This window comes from Pogoniulus pusillus, chromosome 2 (assembly GCF_015220805.1).
Source record: "Pogoniulus pusillus isolate bPogPus1 chromosome 2, bPogPus1.pri, whole genome shotgun sequence".
Lineage (NCBI taxonomy): Eukaryota > Metazoa > Chordata > Aves > Piciformes > Lybiidae > Pogoniulus > Pogoniulus pusillus.
In genome coordinates, this window is record NC_087265.1 from 33,252,327 (window position 1) to 33,274,066 (window position 21,740).

Here is a 21,740-nt window from a genome sequence, read left to right on the forward strand (position 1 = left end):
CAGGAGAAGCAAAACTTTCCCTGGGAGGGCAGCAGCGGTAGAATAGGCTGCCCAAAGAGGCTGTGGAGTCTCCTTCTCTGCAGAGATTGAAGACCTGCCTGGACATGATCCTGGGCAACTTGCCCTAGGTGACCCTGCTTTAGCAGAGGGTGGACTCCATTTCTGGAGGCCCCTTTCAAACCCCACTGATGTGCTCTGGGGAGCAGGAACGGCACTGTTCATTATCTCCATTTGAAGTCGTTACTGGAAGAAGCAGCCTCAGGCTAAGGCACCCGGCTCTGGGCGCTGAGGACCGGAGCAAGAGAGCCAGGCCGGGCAGCCTCAGCCGCCCTCCCGCTGAGGTGCCACGGCGGGGCGGGTCTGAAGGAGGAATGGCTCCGGCCTCGCTCCACGCTGCCGGAGCGGAACCGAACGACCTTCCTCCCGCCGGGGAAAACCACCTTAACGCGGAGGCAGGAAGCTGCCGGGCCGCCAGGCACCAATCAGGCCGGCCTGGGGAGGGACGCGGCGGCAGCAGCCGGGAGCGCTGCCGGCGGGGAGCGGAGGCCAAGCCGGGCCGGCGGTGCGCGATGGCGGAGGGCGGCCCCCCGGGCAGCGGGGATCCGGCCGCTGTCTCAGGCGGGCAGGCAGGTAACGTAGGGCGGGGGGGAGCTGCCCGCTGTGGGCCTGCCGCCATCCCGGGGGCTCCTTTCGGGACGGGACAGGGCAGGTCCCTCCGTTGCCAGGGGTAGCCTCCAGTCAAGGCTCAGCCTGGCTGCCCCTCCGTCCCTCTCTCTCCAGCGCAGGTCGTAACCTGAAAGAATGGCTGCGGGAGCAGTTTTGCGACCACCCCCTCGAGCACTGCGAGGACACCCGGCTGCACGACGCGGCCTATGTGGGGGACCTGCCCACCCTCAAGAGCTTGCTGCAAGATGAGAGCTTCCAAAGGTGAGGAGCGCTTCTGATGGTGCGGGGGATTGCTCACGCCCCACTCTGTCCACACCCCCAGCGCTGCCTTTGGAGACCTTTACATAGACAAGAGCGAGAGGACTCACTCATGCTGTCTTTGAAGACCCTCACAGGGGCAAGGGTGCTACGTCCCCACTTAAAAGATTCTGGCAAACTGACTCCCTGGGGCTGCTCACCGCACGCCCATCTCCGTCTCCCTGCAGCCAGCTCCTTTTGGGTAGAGATCCCCATCTCACTGTTTCCACAAGAGAGGTGTCAGGGTGGATGGATGCTCCACTTGCCCCTGAAACCACCCCTCCGTGGGCTCCCGGGAGGCAAATCTCAGTGCTTGTTTGTGAGTGTGCAGCAGCCACATGCAGCCTCTTCTCAGATCTAGGTAGAAATGTAGTATTGTGAAAACAGGAGCCCGTGTATAATGGGGAAAACACACAGAAGGGATTACAATCAAACACGAACCTGAAACACCCTGTGTTACAGAATCTGCCCAGTGTGAAGTCAGTTACCGTGGGGATAGATAATTAATTTTCCTGCACCGTGGAGAAAACTGCTTAGAGTGCAAAATGCCTCCCAGCCTCCAAAAACTGTCCATTCAGCAAAAATGAGAATGGCCCGTCCTCTCTTTTTGCTGCCTGGGTATCTGGGCCTCTTTGGTTCCTTACTCTGAGATTTTGGCCTTGTTTTTGTCCCATGCAGCATGAGAACCTTGTGGCAGCTGGGTCAGACATCCCTCCTTGCAGGAAAAAGCAAAGTTTGGTAGTAGGAGGAGGGCTGGACTCACAGCACCATGTAACAGGTGGTGCAGTGAGAAGAAATGTGGCTTCTTTGAATTTGAGGGCAGATACAGACTGCAGATCTCCAAACCCTTAGTGTTAAAGGGAACACTATCATAAGTCTTGACAGGCCCAGCTGGGGGCTTGTTGTGGGGCTTATTCTATTCCTCTTCCTAGAACATAGTTGAAAAAAAAGTTGCATTATTGCTCTCCTAGCAAACTCTGTAAGTGTATTGTGCAAAAACTGCTTTGTCCTGTACCAGTTGCATGGACCTGTATAGAGTGATCCAGAAGAACAGATGCGCTGCTGTGCTGGCTAGAGTGCACTTTTGCCAGTCTACATTTGTCTTAAAGAAATCCCTTCCTCTCTGTATATTCCTGCTAAAATGATGCCTGCAGTGATTCACAGAGAATTTGGGAGCGAGGTCTGGCTGTTTATGAGACCTGTAGGGCTAACCTGAGATCTAGATGAGCACAACAGCTAATACAGGTTATTTCAGATGGGACCTAAGCAGCTGCAAGCCAGAGTCATCTCTTTCAATAAACTGGAAAGGGCTTTTATGCCAGTACAGCTGTCCAGCAGGGATGCTAATGGTCTGCTTATGCTGTTCAGTGCAGGATAGCTGCACCTTCCAAAGCTTGCTCCTTAGTGGCATGGCTGAGTTTGCCTGGATTTGGGTTAACATCATCCCCGTGGCTCCTGGGGTGGGTCTGGATGTTGCCTGCATTGCCATACATTGTTATCCTTCTGTGTCCTCTCGCTGTTTTCCTTCTGCTTTTCACAACTTTGTGCCCACTTTGTATCAACTTGAATTAAATGGTTGTGGTCCCTAACTTGGTCACTGCTGATCTGAGACATGTCCCTGACAGGAGAGAGGAGGGAGTATTTTATTTTCCTGAGCTTTGAAGCAGGGTTTGTCCCTCACTGTGCATACATGCAGCTCCTGACACAGTGGAGCCAGGTGCTGCTTTGGTCCATGCTGTAGTCTCTGTCTACCTACGTGCAGTGCCTGGTCAGGTATTTAGCAAGAGCTTTTCAGGACTGCTGTGAAGAGCCAACATGGGGAGGAAAAGCTTCAAGGGAGCAGTTTAGATTCTCCCAGCATCTTCACTGGGGCGTGGGAGAGGTGGGGTGGTGCAAGGCAGTGAGAGGACTTCTCTGAGGCTTTGCTTTTCTCCCCCGGTGCCAGCCGGATCAACGAGAAGTCAGTGTGGTGCTGCGGCTGGCTGCCCTGCACGCCGCTGCGCATCGCCGCCACCGCCGGCCATGGCCCTTGCGTCGACTTCCTCCTGCGCAAAGGGGCTGAGATCGACCTCGTGGATGTGAAGGGGCAGACTGCCCTCTATGTGGCCGTGGTCAACGGGCACCTTGAGTGTGCTAAGATTCTCCTGGAAGCTGGAGCTGACCCCAACGGCAGCCGACACCATCGCAGCACTCCTGTCTACCATGCAGCACGTGTGGGCCGGGCAGACATCCTCCAGGAACTGATCAGGTGAGAGCCTGGGTGCAGGCTAGAGATGGGCCTGGTGGGGAGAGGGATGACTCTACCTCCTCTCTTCATCTCTTGGAATCTTCTCCCCTACGTGGCTCAGAATATCTCTGCCCTTCTCACATGCCCAGTGCCTCCACAGGCTTGGTGTAGCTGGCCAAGAGATGAACAGGAGAGAGGACAGAGAAGTGCCCAAAAGGACATAATTGTCTTCCCAACTGCTTGACCCTGGCAACAGGTTATTGCCCTGCTGTATGACTTCTCCTAGGACAAATTCCAAGAAAGAGTCTCTCTTTCTGAGCCCTCCATCCACTTGATCAGAGCCAAGTCTTCCCAAATAGCTTCCCACCACCTTTCTCCATCCTGACTGCCAGCTCCATGCCCCTGTCTGAGTTTGGAAACTCTGCTGGTTTGAGCCTAATTGGAATATTTTGATGAGAGAAATTAGATCATTGGTTGTAAAAAGAAAATACTGATGAAGTCTATATCATTTGTTGATGTGCTGAGAGAGATAAAAAGCCAAAATGTAAACAATTTATCCCACTCTGGTCTGTGATGCTGGAGCTATTTGCTTCCTCCTCACTTCACTCTCATATCTTTCCTGCTAATCTTGGCTAATAGAAAACAATGTAAGCTTTGCTGGTTGTTCTGTTTGTCTGTCTGGGAAAGTAGAGGGAGAGAGGATAGCTTTGAGTCCTTCTGCTCAACTGTATTTGCCTGGGAGGGAGTTTGGATTTCTGTGTTATTTCTATTTTGTATATAATTGTAAATACTTGTAAATATATTGTTCATATATGCTTGTAAATTTTGCTTGGCTGTAAATATAGCTTCATCTTAACTTCCAAGCCATCTGAGCTAGTCTGGTAAATTCCAGTAGTGTGTGTGGGGAAAGTTCCTAACCCACCACAGAAAGATATTTCTCCTTTGCTTAGTTCTGCAGTTCTGACCTTTTTCTGGCCTTGGAAACAAAGGTGCTTGTTACCAACACTGGCTGTTCTTGGCTGCTTGGGTGTTTGCCTACCATTAGGATGTCCTCCATGACATCTGATTCTGTCTCCCCTTGCCAAACACTTAATGCTCAGCTCTCTCAAAGGGATGGCCTCTCTGGGGCAGAGAGTCACGATCATTGCTACAAGGTGATGAAGAGTAACCTGTGGTGGGTAACTGGTGACCTTGGGAAATCTTCTCTGAAGCGTCAGCAGTCATTGAGCTCAAGGTCTGTTGGTAGGCTGTGTGGACTTGAGTTTCTTCCTCTGTGGCATACTGTGATACTTCCTTTCTTCTAATTGGAAATTTTGGGTGTAATTTTTGTATATATGTCCAGGACAACTATATGGGCCATCAAAGAAACATAGTTAAGGGTTCATAAGGGGAAAATGCAGGTCATAGAAAGAAATAATAGAAGGTATTTGGATCCACACAGAAACACTCTGCAAGGAATCCCTTCATTCACCACAAAAGCTAGAAAATGGTGACCAAAAGGATTTGAGTAGAAAGATTTCAAAGTGTCTGGGGATTTTGTCCTTTGCTTTTTGCTTGTGGGAAGTTAATTTTCATGCAAGTGTAGCTTTAAGGAAGCTGGCATCCAGAAAGAAGGAGAGATGGTCCCTCCTACTTGTTTCTTTCTCTGCAAGCTGAGAGGAGGATGTCTCCGTCACCGTGTGCTTGTCCATACAGGGTTCAACTCAGACGGTGTGTTGCCGAGAATCTGCCCTGATACATCCACTAAGGCGGGGTGAAATGTAGCAAATGGTATGTCAGCAGTGCATGGAGAGCTGATGCATTGATTTATGTGTCTACTCTCAGCATACCTTGCCAGCAATATTAAAAGCAAGATTTTTGGATAACTTTCAGGATTAAAAATTAACTGGAGTTTGGCCAGTATCTTTTTATTAGACAATGTCTCTCTCAAGGCTGCTAAGCTAATACCAAGTTGTCAGATTGCCCACATTTTCAAATATCTTGGAGCACAGATTTCACAGGTCTGTTCAGAGTTGCGTACTTTAAAATGCAGTCTTACATTACAAAGCTCACTCAAAGATTTTTCAAGCGTTGATCTAAGGGATTTGGCAGGGACAATGCAGTGAGGAAGACACTTTTACTGGGATACAAGGAAATATTTTGGCATATTCAGCTTGAGAGAGCATCAGTGTTCTGAAGTAAAAGCTGAACCCAGCCAGGCTTGCTGCAGGTGTCTAACCATCACCTAGTTCATTTATTTTTTTAATCATATGGTAGCACGATCAGGATCCATTGAGACTAAATACACACAGAGCTGTGGAATGGTGATCTACTTTATAAGGCTGCTGGTGGAAATATTGATGCTTCTATTGCCAGGGTAGGGATTACTTTCCTCACAGCTTGTGGTGCGATCATGCTGTGATGGGATCGAACTGCTGCATTGCACTTGTGAGGTAAATGAGGGCTGACCCAGTGCATTAAGGATGAGAAGATGCTTTTGCCACATTAAAACAGTGCAGAAGAGATGTGCCTTGGAAGCGTGCCTGACTCTGAGAAAAGTGGAGTTTTGTATTTTGCTTTAAATTGGGTATTTCCATTGAGAATTTTGATGACAATAATGCAAGAAAAGGGGGTCTAAACTGAAAGGATACCTGCTTTCTAGTCAGGATCATGGCCATATGAGGCAGTGACCCTACAACAGCCCTATGGAACTGCCACAGCAACACACAGATGACTCCATTCAAATGCCCTTGCAATCTGATTTTAAGAGATTTTTCTCCAGGGAGCATACATGGAGAACAGACACCTTATTTTGCTCTCTGTGCAGAGGTGAAGTGATGCAGATTCAGTAAAGTGCTCTGGAGATGCCCAAAAGGGAAACTAGGAAGCAAATCTAGCTGGTGCTAGGACCAGGTTGTACTTGGCAGTGTTAGTACTGCCTGACTCTCTCATTTTACTGTTTTTTTTTTTTCCCCAACAGTCTTCTTAGATATCAGCCAAAGTGTCCATGCTTGGGAGATGTTGCACATTGGCATAAAAATATGCTTCAGGCTATTTTGCAGCTCTTAGACAAGTTTCCTCAGCCCTTGTTCTATATGTGCTTGACTTAAGGCTATTCCCATTCTCAGAATTGAAGCATTCTTTGAAGTATTTGCTCAGTGAGGGCTATGCTTGCCTTGAGGCAGGATTGTCCCCAGGTGGTTTCTTTATTTGTTTTGTTAACTGACAAACAGAATATTAGGAAGGCAGAAATAAATAGGGAGGCAGAAAAATCTGGTTCTCTGAACACTCGGTTAGCAGTTCTGGGAGGAGGACTGGCAGGTGAAGGAATGTTTTATCCCTCTGTGGGGGAAAAGGGCCAGGGTTTTTGCTTGATCTGCAGGGGGATCAAGCATTAGGGGATTGCATTGTCTTCATCCTTCGTCCCATCCAAGCTTCGTGTGAAGTAGATGGAGTTAGTATCCTCACGGCTTGGGCATCACTCAGCTTGGGGAAAACAAATCCTTATTTCTGCCATCTCTTCTTTCTACAGCATTGCCATTTTTCATGTTTTATGCTTTTCCAGAGAGCAAGACTTTGCCTTTTTGCTCCCATTTGTTTGGCTGTATTCTTCACTCCCTACAAAAGAAAAATATGAGGAGAACCAAAGCTAATAATCCCTGTTTTCTGCTTATTCACAACTTAAAGCCATCTGTGCTTACCAAAATGAAGTAAACTGCAGGCACTGCTTCTTTTTTGTGATGATGCTCATGTCCACTGAACAGGGCTTCAACCTGCTTGCATACTTTTTCTGTGCAAGAGTTTGCTTTGCTCTGGCTGCAAGGTTTACGGAGCAGTTAGGACACCATGGCACCATGTAGCAAGGGTTTGAGCTACAGGTTTCTCTGTGGGGTAGGGTGGGACAGGAGACAGTTGCAAAAGACTTGAGAAGTTTGCTGCTGCAGCTCATGGAGTTGTCCCCTTAAAGTGTCCTGAGTGCTGGTCAATGACCCTGAATCTCTTGTGTGATATCGAGTGTAATATATAACTTGTGAATGGAGCTGTGCAGGATGGATGAGGAGAGTGGAAGGTCTCACACAATGACTTTGTGTTTTTCCAGTTTCCTGTGTGCTCAGAGTTGGCAGGTACACCCCTTCAGCTGAGCTGAATAGTAGAGGAAAGGCCTCTTTTTGACTCCCTGGTGGGATTTCTGATGGGATTTTAACCAGCCCAGTTCCTCCAGGAGCAGGATTTTGTCATATATGTTTCGCTGTTGAGTGCAGGTTTCTGTTTCCATTTCCCTGCTGTTAGTGGCAGTCAGAGTGATTGCCTCTGTTGCTTTTTGGCCCATTTTATCCTGGTGGGGAAGTTATTTCACTGTATCTCTTTTAACTGAGTTGTTTGCAATCATTCCCACTTCCCAGCTGGCTCATTACATCCAGCATTACGTGATGCTGGCTCAGGGCTGAGCTATCCCTTGTGCCAAGGCAGTGCTTGGCACATTCATCAGGAGGGCAAGGAAAGATGTTCCTCAGGTTCTCCTCCTCTCTCTCTGAAGTCCAAGATTTGATTCTTGAAGACTGTGCTGGATACATGCCCACTGAGAAGCCCTATCAGGTCCATCCGAGGGTAGGTATGGGCAGTCCTTGGCTGGTGGACGCTGGAGATACCAAAAGCAGGCAGAGTACTCACTCTCTGGTGTCCTTCACCCTCATCCCCTGTTGTTTTGTCACCCTGGGCTTCAGTGCTTCAGTTGTGCTTCCATTGCTCTTTTTTCCAGACCTCTGATCTTCTGTTTTCCTTTCCCAGGTATGGTGCAGATGTGGATGTCAATCACCACCTTCCTTCTCGGGCCCCCAGCCACTCCTTGCGGCCCCTCACTACGCTGGTGGTCTGCCCTCTGTACATCAGCGCTGCCTACCACAACCTCCAGTGCTTCCGGCTGCTGCTCCAGGCTGGAGCCAACCCAGATTTTAACTGCTGCGGGCCCATCAACATCCAAGGTTTCTCTCGAGGCTCCCCAGTGTGTGTGATGGATGCTGTCCTGAGGCATGGCTGTGAAGCAGCATTTGTCCATCTCTTGATTGACTTTGGAGCTGATCTGAACCTGGTGAAAATGGAAGCTTTGGGAGCTGAATCAACGGGAAGGGTCAAAGTTAACCCTGAGGCTCTGCAGGTGTTCAAAGAAGCAAGAGGTAAGTTGCCTTGACTTACTGAAGTGGCACTGGTTTTGTCTGGCTCTGGATTCAGGAGAACTTTTTGGATAGTTTATTTGGCATTTAAGAGCTTTTAAGGTGCCAAGATAGGCATTGATGTCCTCTTAGGTCTGTGTTCAAGTGCCTTCAGTCAAGTGCAGAAAGATTGTGTAAACAGCTTGTACTTGACTTAAATGTGTAAAGCAATTCATACACACACAAAAAAGATATCTGAGATTTAAAAAGCTGTTAGGTTAAGCATCACTGACTTCATCACCCCTGACATGGCCCCCAGTGAGCTGTTGTTGGCCAGGCAGGCATCAAGCAGGAGAGGACTGTAGGGCTGGCCTCTGTGGCTCCCTGGCACATATCCTCAGTGTGGCCAGCCTGCAGCCTGCCTCCAGCTCTATCAACATTGATGACTCAATCTAGTGGCTTCCCTGTAAGCCTCCAGCTATTTTCCTCCTGTTGCATTTTGTGGTGTTTATCCTGTTGAGTCCTTCAGCTACCAATAATGCCTCTCTGAGCAGCTTAAACCAGCTCTTCACCTTTGCTAGCCATGTCCTCAGTACCTGAGGTAAAGTTTATGCAGGGGGATCCTGTCAGAGGTGGGCTTTGAGTCTGCAGATCACGGGCAGGTTATGGCATATGCAGTGAGATCCAGTTCTCTAAAGCCATGCAGATGTGCACTCACTGTTCTTGAATGAGCTTGGGCTCTGCAGGGGATCCCAGAGAGGCAGCAGGAGAGAGCTCAGACGGTGGAAGCAGGTGAGGGAAAAGCTGGCTTTTTGAATGTAATATCCTTTGGCTAGCAGTTACAAAAGAAGTAAACCAGAGCCTTAGAGCTGAACATGCCTACATTTACCTGCTGTTTCTTTTTATAACAAAAGCAACATCAATGCAGTGCACACTCACTGTTCCAGCAAGGACAGCACCTCATAAAACCACCAGACTCAGCTGGCGAAGGCCAGGGCTTTGCACCAGGGTGGGAAGTGGGGTTTCCCTCTTAAACTCCAGAAAAATTTGAAAGGGATTCAGGGTATGGGATACAACCCCAACCTCCCCCCATGAAGTTACTCAGCTTTGCACATGTCTCCTTTTTAAACCTGTCTGGAGTTTTGCTGAGAAGAGATGCACATAAGCTGGAGCAGGTGGTTTTCATTAAGCCCGGTTTTAGGAGGCAAATGGGACTTCTCAGGTAGAGCATGCAGGATAATGGAGTGGTGCCTTGGAGGTCCAGTTGGACACTACCATTCTCTGGTCCCTGTACTGAAAGAGTTCTCCATGAACTTGAAATAAATCCTAAAAAGAAAGTTTGGATAAGGCCTGAGCTGGCCACTCATGCTGTTGTTTCTGAGGGTGGTTTAGAGCAAAGTCCACATCTTCTTAAAATGATCCAAATAGTATAGAGCCTCTTACAGCCTCCTCTGGTGTGGATTTGGCAGCGATGTCTTGAACTCTGTCATGAAGGGACTAGCTCCATGATCACAACCCCGTGTAATCTCTAACTTGCCCCCTTCCAAACTGCCCATGTGGCAGCTGTTGTTGCTCCAAGGCTGTGGCCAAAAATTTTGGCCTCCTCACAGGGAGGATTTGTGCACACTCAGCTCTCCTGCACTGTCTTCATGTTGCTGTGGAGGACATGGCCTCAGAGTTTGAAAAGGGTAAATGTCTCCTCAGCTGTCAGTCAGAGCTCAGCACAACTTGTATGCTGTTGTCCCCAACTCTGTCAATAGTTTTCCTCTGCTTCTTTTCATTGCAGGCTGCACCCGGAGCCTCTTGTCTCTCTGCCGCATAGCTGTACGAAGAATACTTGGCAAATCTCGTCTGGATCTGATCCATATTCTTCCAATCCCAGATCCCATTAAACAATTTTTACTTCATGAACACAGTTAAAGGGCAACTGGCTGCTTTCTGGGACAGTTTGATTTGGTAAATGAGTGTGCTGATAAAGCCAGGTGCCGATCCTAACCCTTCATCCCTGGTGAAATAACTCTTGTTCATGGAGTGCACATAATTCCCTGTCCCTGTGATTTTTCCCTCCAAATTTAGGGTGCAGTGATCTTTTGTGTCTGTTCTTAATCTACTGGTTATCTAACTGGTGATTTCTTGTTTGCAGCTGGTTGGGCAAAAAGGCTGATAAGCGTGTGTGGCTGTTACACAAGCAAATACAATATATCCTATAGCTGTTAGCATATGTCTGTCTGTTCTGACTCTACCTCTGTTATCGATCTGTGTTACACACACCCTGGGTCTCAGCGGTGCTTCTGCGTGGAGAAAGTGCCCATACTTAAGCCTTTCCTCTTCCTATATCATACAAGGGAGTGTCTCCTTGCCTTGGTAAAGGTTTTGCAACAGTACTATTCTCTTTCTGCCATCAGTACCTGATCTACGTGGTTGCTGCTGTAAAAATTGATGTATTTTCTCCTGTTCTTTTCTGGTGTGAAATACATCAAGTTTCCTGTCCAGTGCTGTGCATTACTTGGAAAATTGTATCTGTGTCTCTGTGTGCTGCAAGATAGCTGCTGACTTGGCTTTCTTTGTGTAGAGGCCCCATCGCACAGATGGGAGAGTAGCAGAATGTGTAATCCTATCCTGTCTGAGTGGTTTCTTCAGAGCACCAGATCTGCTGTGGCAGCTTGCCTCTCTCAGCACCATAATGGACAAGGCAGGGGTTGGCCAGCCCTCCTCCTGACTGCCTGGGACCGAGTCAAGTCTCCTGACCACTGTCATAGCACAAGTGAGAAGAGGAAAAGGTAGTTTCACTGCTGGAAACTGATAGCTGCACAGTTGGCGCGTTCAGTGCCAACCATTCCCACCCGTTGTGAGGTTATTCCCCATGGTCCAATCACCACTGCAGTGGTGGTGGGACGAGGACTATGATACTCAGATGGTGCCAGCACATTAACCCTTAATGATTTCTGGAGTACTTATTGGCAAAGCAGAGGCTAAATTAATGTTCTGTTCAGTGTAAGATGAGTTTAAATATTTGAAAGTGACTAGGAGCAACAGTGGAGGGGGTGTTACTAAATTAAACTGTTGGGTTGCTGTGCTGGATGGTAGTTGATGCCTGTGAATGTTTCTGTGAAGAAACAGACACCAAAGCAGTTTCTAGACTGGCTTCATGCAATACTGCAGTGATTGTGATGTTACTGAAAGCCCAGTGAAGTAGCTGACAATGCATAGCACATAGAGGTCCCTACCTGCATTTTACTCCATATCCCACAGTGGCAGTATGACCAGAGAAGACCTTCCTAGATCCACTTACCAGTTCTTCCTATTAGCATGCAGCTTCTGCCAGCATTGTGGGAAAGAGATAAGGAAGGACTTTTTTTCTTGAAGAGTGAGGTTGTGATGTGCTTTTTAAAGGCAGTGTTGCATCCAGCAGCCTGGGCTGCTTTGTTTTCCAGTGCCTCTACATGGCTATTTACCTTCATGTCACAAGCTTACAGAAGAGTGTCATTTTGCAGTGAATCAACAGGCTTTTATGAGGATCTTGGACTCAGCCAGCTCCTTAAAGGTAATGACATAGTCATTGTATAAGAGGCATTGTCAGAATAGAAATTTAGAAGGACAGAGATGATGGTCTCTCCAGGACCATGGGTAAAAACTCAGGTGATAATTTGTACTTGCTTTTGCTTGACTGATTTGAGTTCTTTCTCCTCCCTAAGTTGCTTTTTGGACAGATTTTCTTTGCCAGATGTTCTTCCTGTGCTCATGCAAGTTGGGAGTTTGTTTATTGTATGATCTTAGTGTCTGGGGACCTCTTGTTGATAGCTGAGTTAAGCATGAGATGGCAAGGGCAGTAAGACAGTCCCTCCTGAGAATGAAATCCAGCTCTGCTTGCTCTTCCCCCTGACCTACTGCCAGTTACAGAGAAGTAGAGTTGTTTAAGCTACCTTGCAGTCTGGTTCTGAATGCCTTTGGCTGACAGCCATGCCTCCATGGAACAGGTCCTTAAGGCTGCCCCATAGACTTGCCCCACAGGTCTTGACACTAGTTACAAAACATTTTTCCCCAGAGGCCTAAGTGAACGCAAATCACAATTTAGTTTCTGATCCTCCCACTGTGGGATGTGTTTGGTGGAGTTTGGTAAAGCAGTGACAGACTCATATGCTTTATTGTCTGCTGAAGAACATGTGCCTTCTAAAATACTTTGAGAGGGTGGAGGGGCAGGGAAGCGCAGTCCCTGGTTGCTTCATGTTGTTTCAGTTCTATGGCCAGGCCTGGAAGGTCCATCTGGCCCCTTACATTGCTCTACTCACAGATTTTAGGGTAAAGTGGCAAAATTTGCATTGCTGAGGAGAAGGTAAAGTATGGTGTTTGCACTCAGTGCTCAGATACAAAAGTAAAGGATACTTTCAAAAACCTCATCAGGTGAGATGTAATGACAAGGGTCTGCAGCTATAGGCATACTTTCAAGGTGAAGAGGCAGCAGTTTTGCACTGTTTCTTTTCCAGACTTGCAGATGGTTTAGGTTTTCACCATGCTGGAGGCCAGGGCAGCCCATGAGCATGTGTGCGTGCTTTATAGAAGTGTTAACATGCCTGAAAGATGCAAACAGGTTGTAAAGCCTCTTGTCACCTTGCTGGTGGAGCCATAATGGTTTGCAGGAGCATGGGCTGAGCATACTCTCTAGCTTCAGTGCATAGAGGCAGAAAGTGAGGGAGATTGTCCTGACAGAATGCCATCACAACAACTTCTTTGGGTCAACTTTTCCCCCCCTTGATTTTTACCTGTTTGTACAGTATTTCAAAACAGTCACCCACTAGTGCCTTTTGAGTAGAGGCGGCAGGATGGATGTGGAGGGCAGATGCTCCACTGGGTACAGCTAACTCTGCTTGGGTCCATACCACAGCTATGGTGTGAATAATAGATAATGGCTCAAAGGAACTCGGAGATTTAGTTTTCAACTCAGTTCCTGATGTAACTTGAGTATAGCTAATCCCCTGTGGATGGCCTGTTACAATTTTAATTATAGATGCTTAAATATTTGATTTGTTGACTGTTGTGCTCTTGCCTGACACTGTCCTGCAGTATGTTTATGGGTAGCCAGTCCGTGGACACTCTGAGCAGTCTGGCAGCTGTGCTCCTTCCCAGAACTGTAACTCCTGTGTGAGTGAAGTTGTGAGAGCACCTTCTTCCCGTGCCACAGAGTCAATGCCTGATACTGATGTGATTCCTTCATAGGTCCTACTGGTGAACTCAAGCCATGCTAGGACTGGGGACTTTGACCTCTGTGTGTATGGGTGTGCATTCCTTTGACCTTCAGCTTAAAGGACTGTGTAAGTCTTCAACCACTGCTTAGTCCAAAGGATTCCTGTGAGCATGGATATCTTCAGCCCCCAAGACCTCCAAGGATGGTTCTCCCAAGCCAATAGCAAACAAGCTTGAAATTCATCAATCAGTTGGGACATTTTCAGAATCAAAACTTTGAAGTGCAGGTGACATCTCACCTGAATACCCATCCATCTGATCTTAACTGAGGGATTGTGCCTCCTGGAAAGATCTTGGTGTTAAAGCTGGATGGTCTTGGAGGGCTGGAGGGAGGCCAACTCAGGGACACAATTCACATAATATTAAGCCATAAGTGTAAAGACTGCTCTTAGAGTAAGTCCCTGTGGGCAGGGTTTAATACACAGACTTAGGAATCTGGAGTTTTCATTGTAGGGAGATAGTAATGAGTCTCAGAATAGATTAATTGTGTTCACATACCTCGGTGCCCTGTCCTGGAGGGCCAAAATCTACACCCTCTGGCTGTTGCTGTCTTATAAACCCAAGAAACAACAGTCTTCCAATATGAAATCTGAGTAATATTTGCATATTATATATCTTGGCACTATGTAAACAGCATTTAATTTTGCCCGAACTCAGACTTCACCGTTCTCTCCCATGTAGCAAGGAATTTTCTTCTGTAAAGGTATTCTTTTCCATGTTCCCCAAGGGACATGCTCAAATAATGAATAACAACTGAATGTTGTGAAGTCATAGGTGAGAAATCAAACATTTCTGCAGCATGCACCCTCTATATTGAAGGGTGCCTATTATATTGGGGCATAAAATGTGTGTTGTGTTGCCTTGCTTGTAAACTTGGCTGGGATGGAATAATAAGATTTGGAAAGTGGTTGAAGAACCAAACCAGATCTGCAATAAGCAAGGCAGATCCAAAGAAGTCTTTTTCATGTGGGTTTTCTTCATGTCTTTGTTGCTATGGGGGTTTTCCAGAGCATGATATGGTGGTACCTGGTATCCAAATGTAATTTCCTGCTCTTTGGGAGTTCTGCAAAAGGAAGAGGAGCAGCTTCAGTTGGGTCGAAGTGTTTGGTTTGGTTTGTGTTTTTTTTCCCATCCCCAAAATCAAGTACAGCACTTTGTGCACCAAAGCGGTCTTCAAGGTACAGCATTTTTCAGCCCATCCTGTTTCAGTGAAGAAAGCAATGTTAAGAACCTGAGTAGAACTGACAGAGTAGAGGTGACAGAGTCCCACTTCAGGGAGTGGTAATCCGTGGTCCTTTTGTTTTGCCCAGGGTAAAATGATTGTGCACAGCAGCAAGATCGGATCTGAGAGCGGATAAGGGGTATCTGTGGTGGGCCTGGATCCACGTATAGCTGAATAAAGACATTCCACTGCAAGAACGGGTCTGCTTGCTTTGCTATGGGAAAGTGGAGTACAGCTCTGAGCAGCGAAGAGCTGGGTCTGGATCTGTGAAAGCCTAGAGGTTGTTGCTGACTTCTCTGCATGGTTTGTAGCCACTGGAGGGGGCCGGAGAACCGTGCTGCCTGCACAGGGGTCACAGGCAACCAGTCTAGGGCTGGGCAGTGATTTCCTGCACCATTGCCAGGTCCTGCCTTGCCGCCTCCTTCAGGAAGGATGTGGTAGACAAATCAAAGTGTAAGCTATTGTGAAAGCATGGAGGAGTCCTTAGCAGCCCTCTGCATACACTATCAATACAATATGGACAATGATGGCATTGAGAAGGACATAAGGGTACTGGTGGATTGAAAGCTGGACTTAGACTGGCAAAGTTCTCACAGCCCAGAAGCCAGCCATATCCTGGCCTAGTTTCAGAGCTGTGTGGCTGGCAGGTCAAGAGAGGTGTGTCTGCCACTTTGTTCTGCTCTAGTGAGACCCTATCTGGAATACCGAATCCACTTCTGGAGTCCTTAGCATAGGAAAGATAGGGACTTGCTGGAATGGGTCCAGAGGAGGCCACAAGAACGACCAGTGGCCTGGAACATCTGCCACGAGGACAGACCAAGAGAGTTGAAGTTGTTCAGCCTGGAGAAGAGAAGGCCCTGGGAAGACCTTATTGTGGCTTCTCAATACTTAAAGGAAGCCTATAATAAGGAGACAGTCTTTTTGTCTGTGCCTGTTGTGACAGTTGAAGGGGTGATAGTTTTAAACTAAAAGAGGGGGAGGTAGAGAATAGGTAGAAAGAAGACATTTTTTACAGTGAATTGGTGAAACACTGGCCCAGGTTGCCCAGAGAAGTGGCAGAAGCCCCATTCCTGGAAACATTCAAGGTGAGGTTGAACAGGGCTCTGAGCAACCTGAGGTGGTTGAAGGTGTCCCTGCACACTGCAGGGGATTAGGGCTGGATGGGCTTTAAAGATCCCTTCCAAGCCAAACCATTCTGTGTTCCTGTGAATCAAATCCTCTTTAACAAGCTCACATCGCTTGTCAGTGGTGTTGACTTGCTCTTTCCTCGGAGTGCTGTGGCAGTGCAAGGTGGCTGCTGTCACACACTGCTGCTTAGAGCAGCCCAAAGCTCTTGGCTTTCCACCTGGTCCTTCAACACAGGCTGAAGAGGCTCTTCAGAACTCTCACTTTTGCTTCTGCTTTCATTGTACCCATCTCTGGAAATCCATCTCCTCATTTTTCCTGACATGAAAGTACTCTGTAGTTGGTGTCATTCCTCAAAGTATTTTGATTCTTGGCTTTTCCCAGAATTTTCATTTGAAAATCCCCTACAGGCTTAAGTTGTAAACATTTCTGACTGTCATTCTATTCTTCCTAGAGTTTAGCAGATGTGGAAGCTCCCTCTGCAACACCTGGACAATATGCATTTCTCAGCTGAGGAGGCCAAAAAAGCTTTCCAGGTACCTGAGCGTTTAGTTGCTGTCAAGTGCATGATCCTTTTTGTTTAAGGATTCCTGTTATTTTCACTTTGGGCATGTTCATCTGAGCATGAGGCAGCACTTACTCTAAATGCAAAAGGAGAATTTTTCCTGAATTGGGAGAAAATGAGCAAATGTTTTGGAATTATGGTGATTAAAACCGAAGCAAAACATGCCCTAATTCGAAACTCTAACAGCTCCAGCCTTGGTATTCTTGTAGCTCAAAAGCAAATCCCTCTTGTCTCCCAGTGCATCTTCTTCCAGGCACACGCAGTAGCCATCCCCACTTGCTACCCACAGCCTCGCTGAGTGGTGGGTCAGCAACAGCATCTCTCTGCAGCAGCTTAGAAAGAGCAGGAGGTTTCTCATCAGCTGGGAGAGAGCTGTGTGTCTGAGCTGCAAACCTTAGGACACTAATCATGGAATTGTTTAAAGGACTGATAGACTCCAGCCATGATTTTTCATGCTATTAACCTGTCTCCTCTTGATTAACTCTCTGGAGTAGGCAGGCTGGGGTTTCTGGTCATCTCTCACTGAATTTCACATATGGCTGAGGAAAAGAGCTTGTAAGGTGAGTCTGTCCTTAATTTATATAATGGCATTGCAACTTTTCCCTTGTAACTCGCACTCATTAATCTTATCTTAAGATCTAATGTGAGGTTCCCTTTACTGTGGCAGCAAGGAAAAGATTTTGCCTTGCACTATGCGATGCTTGGGTTATTTGCTCTGGACAATGAGGACCAACCCAGACCACAGCAAATTTCAGGCAGCCTCAAAGCATCTCCTCTAGCATGCATTATTTCTACTCACCCAAACGATGATAGGGAAGCCCCCACTTGTTAACCTTGTTATTGTTGCTTCCTATCATCCACTTCAGGCTTGTTTTCCCTCCCGATGTGCTCTCTGTCCCCTGCAAGTGCAATCTGGAAGAAAAATAAGATCACAAAACCTAGAATCCTGGAATCTTTTTTGGGGGAAGAGGCCTTTAAAATCATTGAGTCCAACCACTAATCAAGCACTGTCCATTCACCACTAACCTATGCCTCTTGACACCACGCCTACACCTCTTTTAAATACCTCCAGGGATGGTGACATCACCTCCTCCCTGGGGCAGCCTGTTCTAGTGCCTGACAACCCTTTTGCTAAAGAATTTTTTCCTAATATCCAGCCTAAATTTTCCCAGGTGCAACTTAAGGCTGTTTCCTCTTGTCTTAGTGCTTGTTACTTGGGAGAAGAGACTGACCCCCATCTCACAACAGCCTCCTTTCACGTGGTTGTAGAGAGTGAGAAGGTCTCCCCTGAGCCTTCTTTTCTCCAGGCTAAAGCACCTCAGTTCCCTCATCTGCTCTTCATAAGACTTCTACTCTAGACCTTTCACCAGCTTCATTGCCATTCTTTGGACACACTCCAGCAGCTCGGTGTCGTTCTTGGAATGAGGGGCCCCAAACTGAACAGAATATTAGAGGTGCAGCCTCACCAGTGCTGAGTCCAGAGGGGTGATCACTTTCCTAGACCTGCTCACCACACTGTTTCTGATACAATCCAGGATGCCATTGGCCTTCTTGGCCACCTGGGCACACTTCTGACAGCTGCTCATTAACGCCCCAAGGTCCTTTTCCACTGGGCAGCTTTCCAGCAGCTCTTCTTTGAGCCTGCAGCATTATGTGGGGTTATTATGACCCAAATGCAGGACCAGCATGTGTTGTTGAACCTCATACCATTGGCCTCAATCCATTGATCCAGCCTGTCCAGATCCCTTTGTTGAGCCTTTCTAGCCTGAAGCAGATTGACACTCATCCCCAGCTTGGTGTCCTTTGCAAACTTAGAGCAAGGGCACTCAATTCCCTCGTCCTGATCAATGATAAAGATATTGAAGAGAACTGGTCCCAGTGCTGAGCCCTAGGGAACACCACTTGTGACTGGCTGCCAAATGGATTTAATTCTGTTCACCACAGCTCTTTGGGTCTGGCCATCCAGCCAGATTTGAAGCCAGCAAAGTGTCCACTCATCCAAGCCACTAGCAAGCAGTTTCTCCAGCAGAATGCTGTGAGGTCCATGGCCCATCTGCACTGCAGAGCTCATTAACCTGTCTCTAGGTACATGCATTTCCCTCTGCTTTCATCACTTTTTCCCCCTGACACATTCGTAGGAGCCTGATTTGTACTGTTCTGCTTTGTGCCTTTTTAAACTATTTTTTTTTGTTGTTTATGCTTCAGAGACAAAATCTGCTTCTGTTTACTGGAAAGTATGCTTTATTTTCCCATCATCAAGCATCTGGTGTTTGTAAAACACACAACAAATCTTTCCAACAGAGAATCGACCAGCCTAAGTGTGCCTGGTCAGGAGTTCACATGTGCCGTGAGCCTTATCCTGAAAGAAGGTATTAAAATATCCAAACCCCCAGATAGTGCCAGCCAAGCATTCTGCACAGTGGTGAAAAGCTACAGCTAACACACTGCAGATTCACTTTTCCAATCACATGTATGTTTCATGAAGGCCTTGAGTTAATAGAAGGAAAAGACCTACAAGATCATAGAGTCCAACCATGAACACCACCAAGTCCACCACTAAGCCACATCTCCAGGCACCACCACAAGTTACTGCAAGGTGCAAGGAAGCCTCTGCCTAAAAGCTTTATGCACTAAGGGAGAAGTGGCAGGTGGTGTGTCCCTGTGAGCCTTAAAAACAAATAACAGTTTAAACAAATTAACCTGATGGACGTCCCAGTCAAATGAGCAACCATCTCTAAATGTTTGCAGGGGATGCTTCTGGCACTAGGAAGTCAGAAGGATAAAGCCAAGGTGGGCAAGATGGAGTAGCTGTTGTCATTGATGAATGGCTTTGGCCATCCCCTAGAAGGTAGCAGAGTGATGTACGATCTGTAGACAGTCCCTCCCCACGGTGCAGGGTTCCTATAAGCTTTCCAAACATACCAGGGTGAGGTGATGCATGCAGACACGGCATTTTCTCTCATGGCATCCTTCCACAATCATCTGAAAGCTGCTTCAGGGAATTTTGGAAGCTGGTTTCCAGCCATGATTCGCTTGGCCAACTCTGCACTTGCCTTTAATTTTAATAATTTGGCGACATCCATTTATTTAACGTTTTGCAAAGCAGGGTCTGCATTTGCTCAGAGAAAATGAGAGTTGAAGGATGGTAAAATGCCTTCATAAATTGGAAGTTAAATTAAGAAATTGCTTTAAGAGCACTGAGCACTGTTAACTCCATGTAGTGGTGTCACTTACGGCATTGAGAGCTGTGGTACGGGCTGGAGGCACGGAAGATTGAGGAGGTGCAGGGAGTGGGGTGGATTGTTTCGTGGGTGCTCCTGGCCTTTTAGAGCCTTCTTTTGTTTGCAGCTGGAATGTAATAATAGATTCATCCCTTGTTTCATTTCCCACAAAACATAGTTTTTGCCAACAAGTCTTAATGCTGGAAAACTTAAGCAGCTGAGATATTTTTGTATAACCTCTGGAGGTTTTTCTCTTTTATTTGATTGTATTCCACTGTCTGTAGTAGAAAGTCTCATGAGGCCATAGTTGCAATATTTAATTTAATTTTAATTTTTAAAATTTTCAATTTCTAATTGTAGCTGCAGCTCACTCTTGATTGGGACACATCAAATTAATTTGCTGAAATTCCAATTTGGGATGTGGTTTAACGATCATTTTGGGTTTAGGTTGATGGTTGGACTCAATGATCTTAAGAGGTCTCTTCAACCAAAACAATTCTGTGATTATATGAAGCTGTTATTTTTTAAAGTGAGAGCTGTTTTGCTTTGTTTCCCAGTGTCCTAGGATGAAGTTAAAGATTGGGTGCTGTAGTAGATACCAAGCATGGTTCCAGGGATTGCTTGGACATCACCAAGAATCACAGGTAGAAGCTATAAAGAGTAGTGCAGGGTTTATCAGCATGGTGCCACCTTGCACAGATGACCAATGAAGCCTTGGTCATGTGCTGGTGCCATCTCTGAGCATCGCTTCATTATCAGACAGTGCTGGATAGGACTTAGCTGTTGGGCCATGGAAAGCCTAAGTTCAGTCTTGAGCAACTGCAGTCTTCAAGCCTTTATGGCTGTGCAAGAGTAATCTTCCTCGTGCCTTCTCACCCTAGCACTTGGACATGCACCTCTAGATACTCTTTGTTGAGCTTTATTATAAGTGTGTTGTAAGTCTTTCTATTTGTTTAAAGTATTCAAGTTGTTACCCTCATCAAAGCAATGAACTAAGCTTCCTATAAATACTACCTAGGGAGGTGGAAGTTTCCCATTACCCTAGCTCCACCACTAATATTGGTTCCTGTAATTGCCAACCTCTGTTAGTCCAACTTTCTTAAAGCCAAATCATCAAAGCTGAGCTCCTTTGCCTTTGCTGGTGACTGCTACAAGTCTGGAAGTGGATGAGGTTGGACTTGATGGACTTGGCTGTGTCATGGTTGGAGCCAATGATCTTAAAGGTAATTTGCAATCAAAATGGTTCTATCATTTCTGTACCTCCAGTGTCAGCTCTTTTTTCCCTGCCTGCTGCGGTATCTCTGTGGCCTTCATGACAAAATAATCCAGTGTCCTGTCCGAATCACCCATCATTCAGACAGAAGTGCAGTCTAAAGGCCATCTGTGAAATCTGGAAGTTAAAGATTATTTATAACTCAGTAGACTGAGACAGTGTCTGGTCCCTCTTGCTGGGAGTCAATCTTGCTGGGTGTTCAGTGAACTTTGGATTTAGTCCATAAATGTAGAATTTAGTGATAACCCTAAATATTTCATGCATTGTAGACTATGAATGATGCAAAGATGTCAGCAAAACCTGTTGTGCCAATGTAAACACCACTAGGAAATTTTACTGTTCTCACTGCTGATGCTATGGAACTTGTCCCTCTTCACTCTGTGTGTGTGTCCGTGCATCAAAGAGAGGCCCAAAGATATGAGATGCAGGTAAGTGTGACTGCCATAGCTATGCTGCCACAGACAAGAAGTAGGACAGTTAAAGGTTATTCACAGTATTATCAGTATTATCAGGGTTGGAAGAGACCTCACAGATCATCAAGTCCAACCCTTTACCACAGAGCTCAAGGCTAGACCATGGCACCAAGTGCCACATCCAATCCTGCCTTGAACAGCTCCAGGGACGGTGACTCCACCACCTCCCCGGGCAGCCCATTCCAGTGTCCAATGACTCTCTCAGTGAAGAACTTTCTCCTCACCTCCAGCCTAAATTTCCCCTGGTGCAGCCTGAGGCTGTGTCCTCTCGTTCTGGTGCTGGCCACCTGAGAGAAGAGAG

The 21,740-nt window shown here is 46.9% G+C and overlaps 1 protein-coding gene across 3 annotated transcripts; it reads left to right on the plus strand.

Moving 5' to 3' along the window:
• Window positions 1–337: 337 nt before the first annotated feature.
• On the plus strand, window positions 338–14,979 carry ASB1 (ankyrin repeat and SOCS box containing 1). Of its 3 annotated transcripts, XM_064159853.1 has the most exons (8): window positions 338–630; window positions 786–927; window positions 2,909–3,211; window positions 7,958–8,343; window positions 10,106–11,099; window positions 11,754–11,863; window positions 13,534–13,628; window positions 14,871–14,979. In XM_064159853.1, the coding sequence occupies exons 1-5, from the start codon at window positions 372–374 to the stop codon at window positions 10,237–10,239; spliced, it is 1,224 nt and encodes a 407-aa protein (XP_064015923.1). In that variant the 5' UTR covers window positions 338–371; the 3' UTR covers window positions 10,240–11,099; window positions 11,754–11,863; window positions 13,534–13,628; window positions 14,871–14,979. The 3 variants fall into 3 exon arrangements, with proteins under 3 accessions (XP_064015923.1, XP_064015915.1, XP_064015930.1); XM_064159845.1 differs by having other exon boundaries at window positions 10,106–11,863; XM_064159860.1 differs by lacking the exon at window positions 11,754–11,863.
• The last annotated feature ends 6,761 nt before the right edge of the window (window positions 14,980–21,740 follow it).

Bases quoted from the DNA above. Each gene is read 5' to 3' on its own strand.
- ASB1 (XM_064159845.1), top strand. From the start codon at position 372: ATGGCTCCGGCCTCGCTCCACGCTGCCGGAGCGGAACCGAACGACCTT. The intron at 631-785 runs GTAACGTAGGGC...TCTCCAGCGCAG, and splicing joins TGTCTCAGGCGGGCAGGCAG to GTCGTAACCTGAAAGAATGG. The intron at 928-2,908 runs GTGAGGAGCGCT...CCCCGGTGCCAG, and splicing joins CAAGATGAGAGCTTCCAAAG to CCGGATCAACGAGAAGTCAG.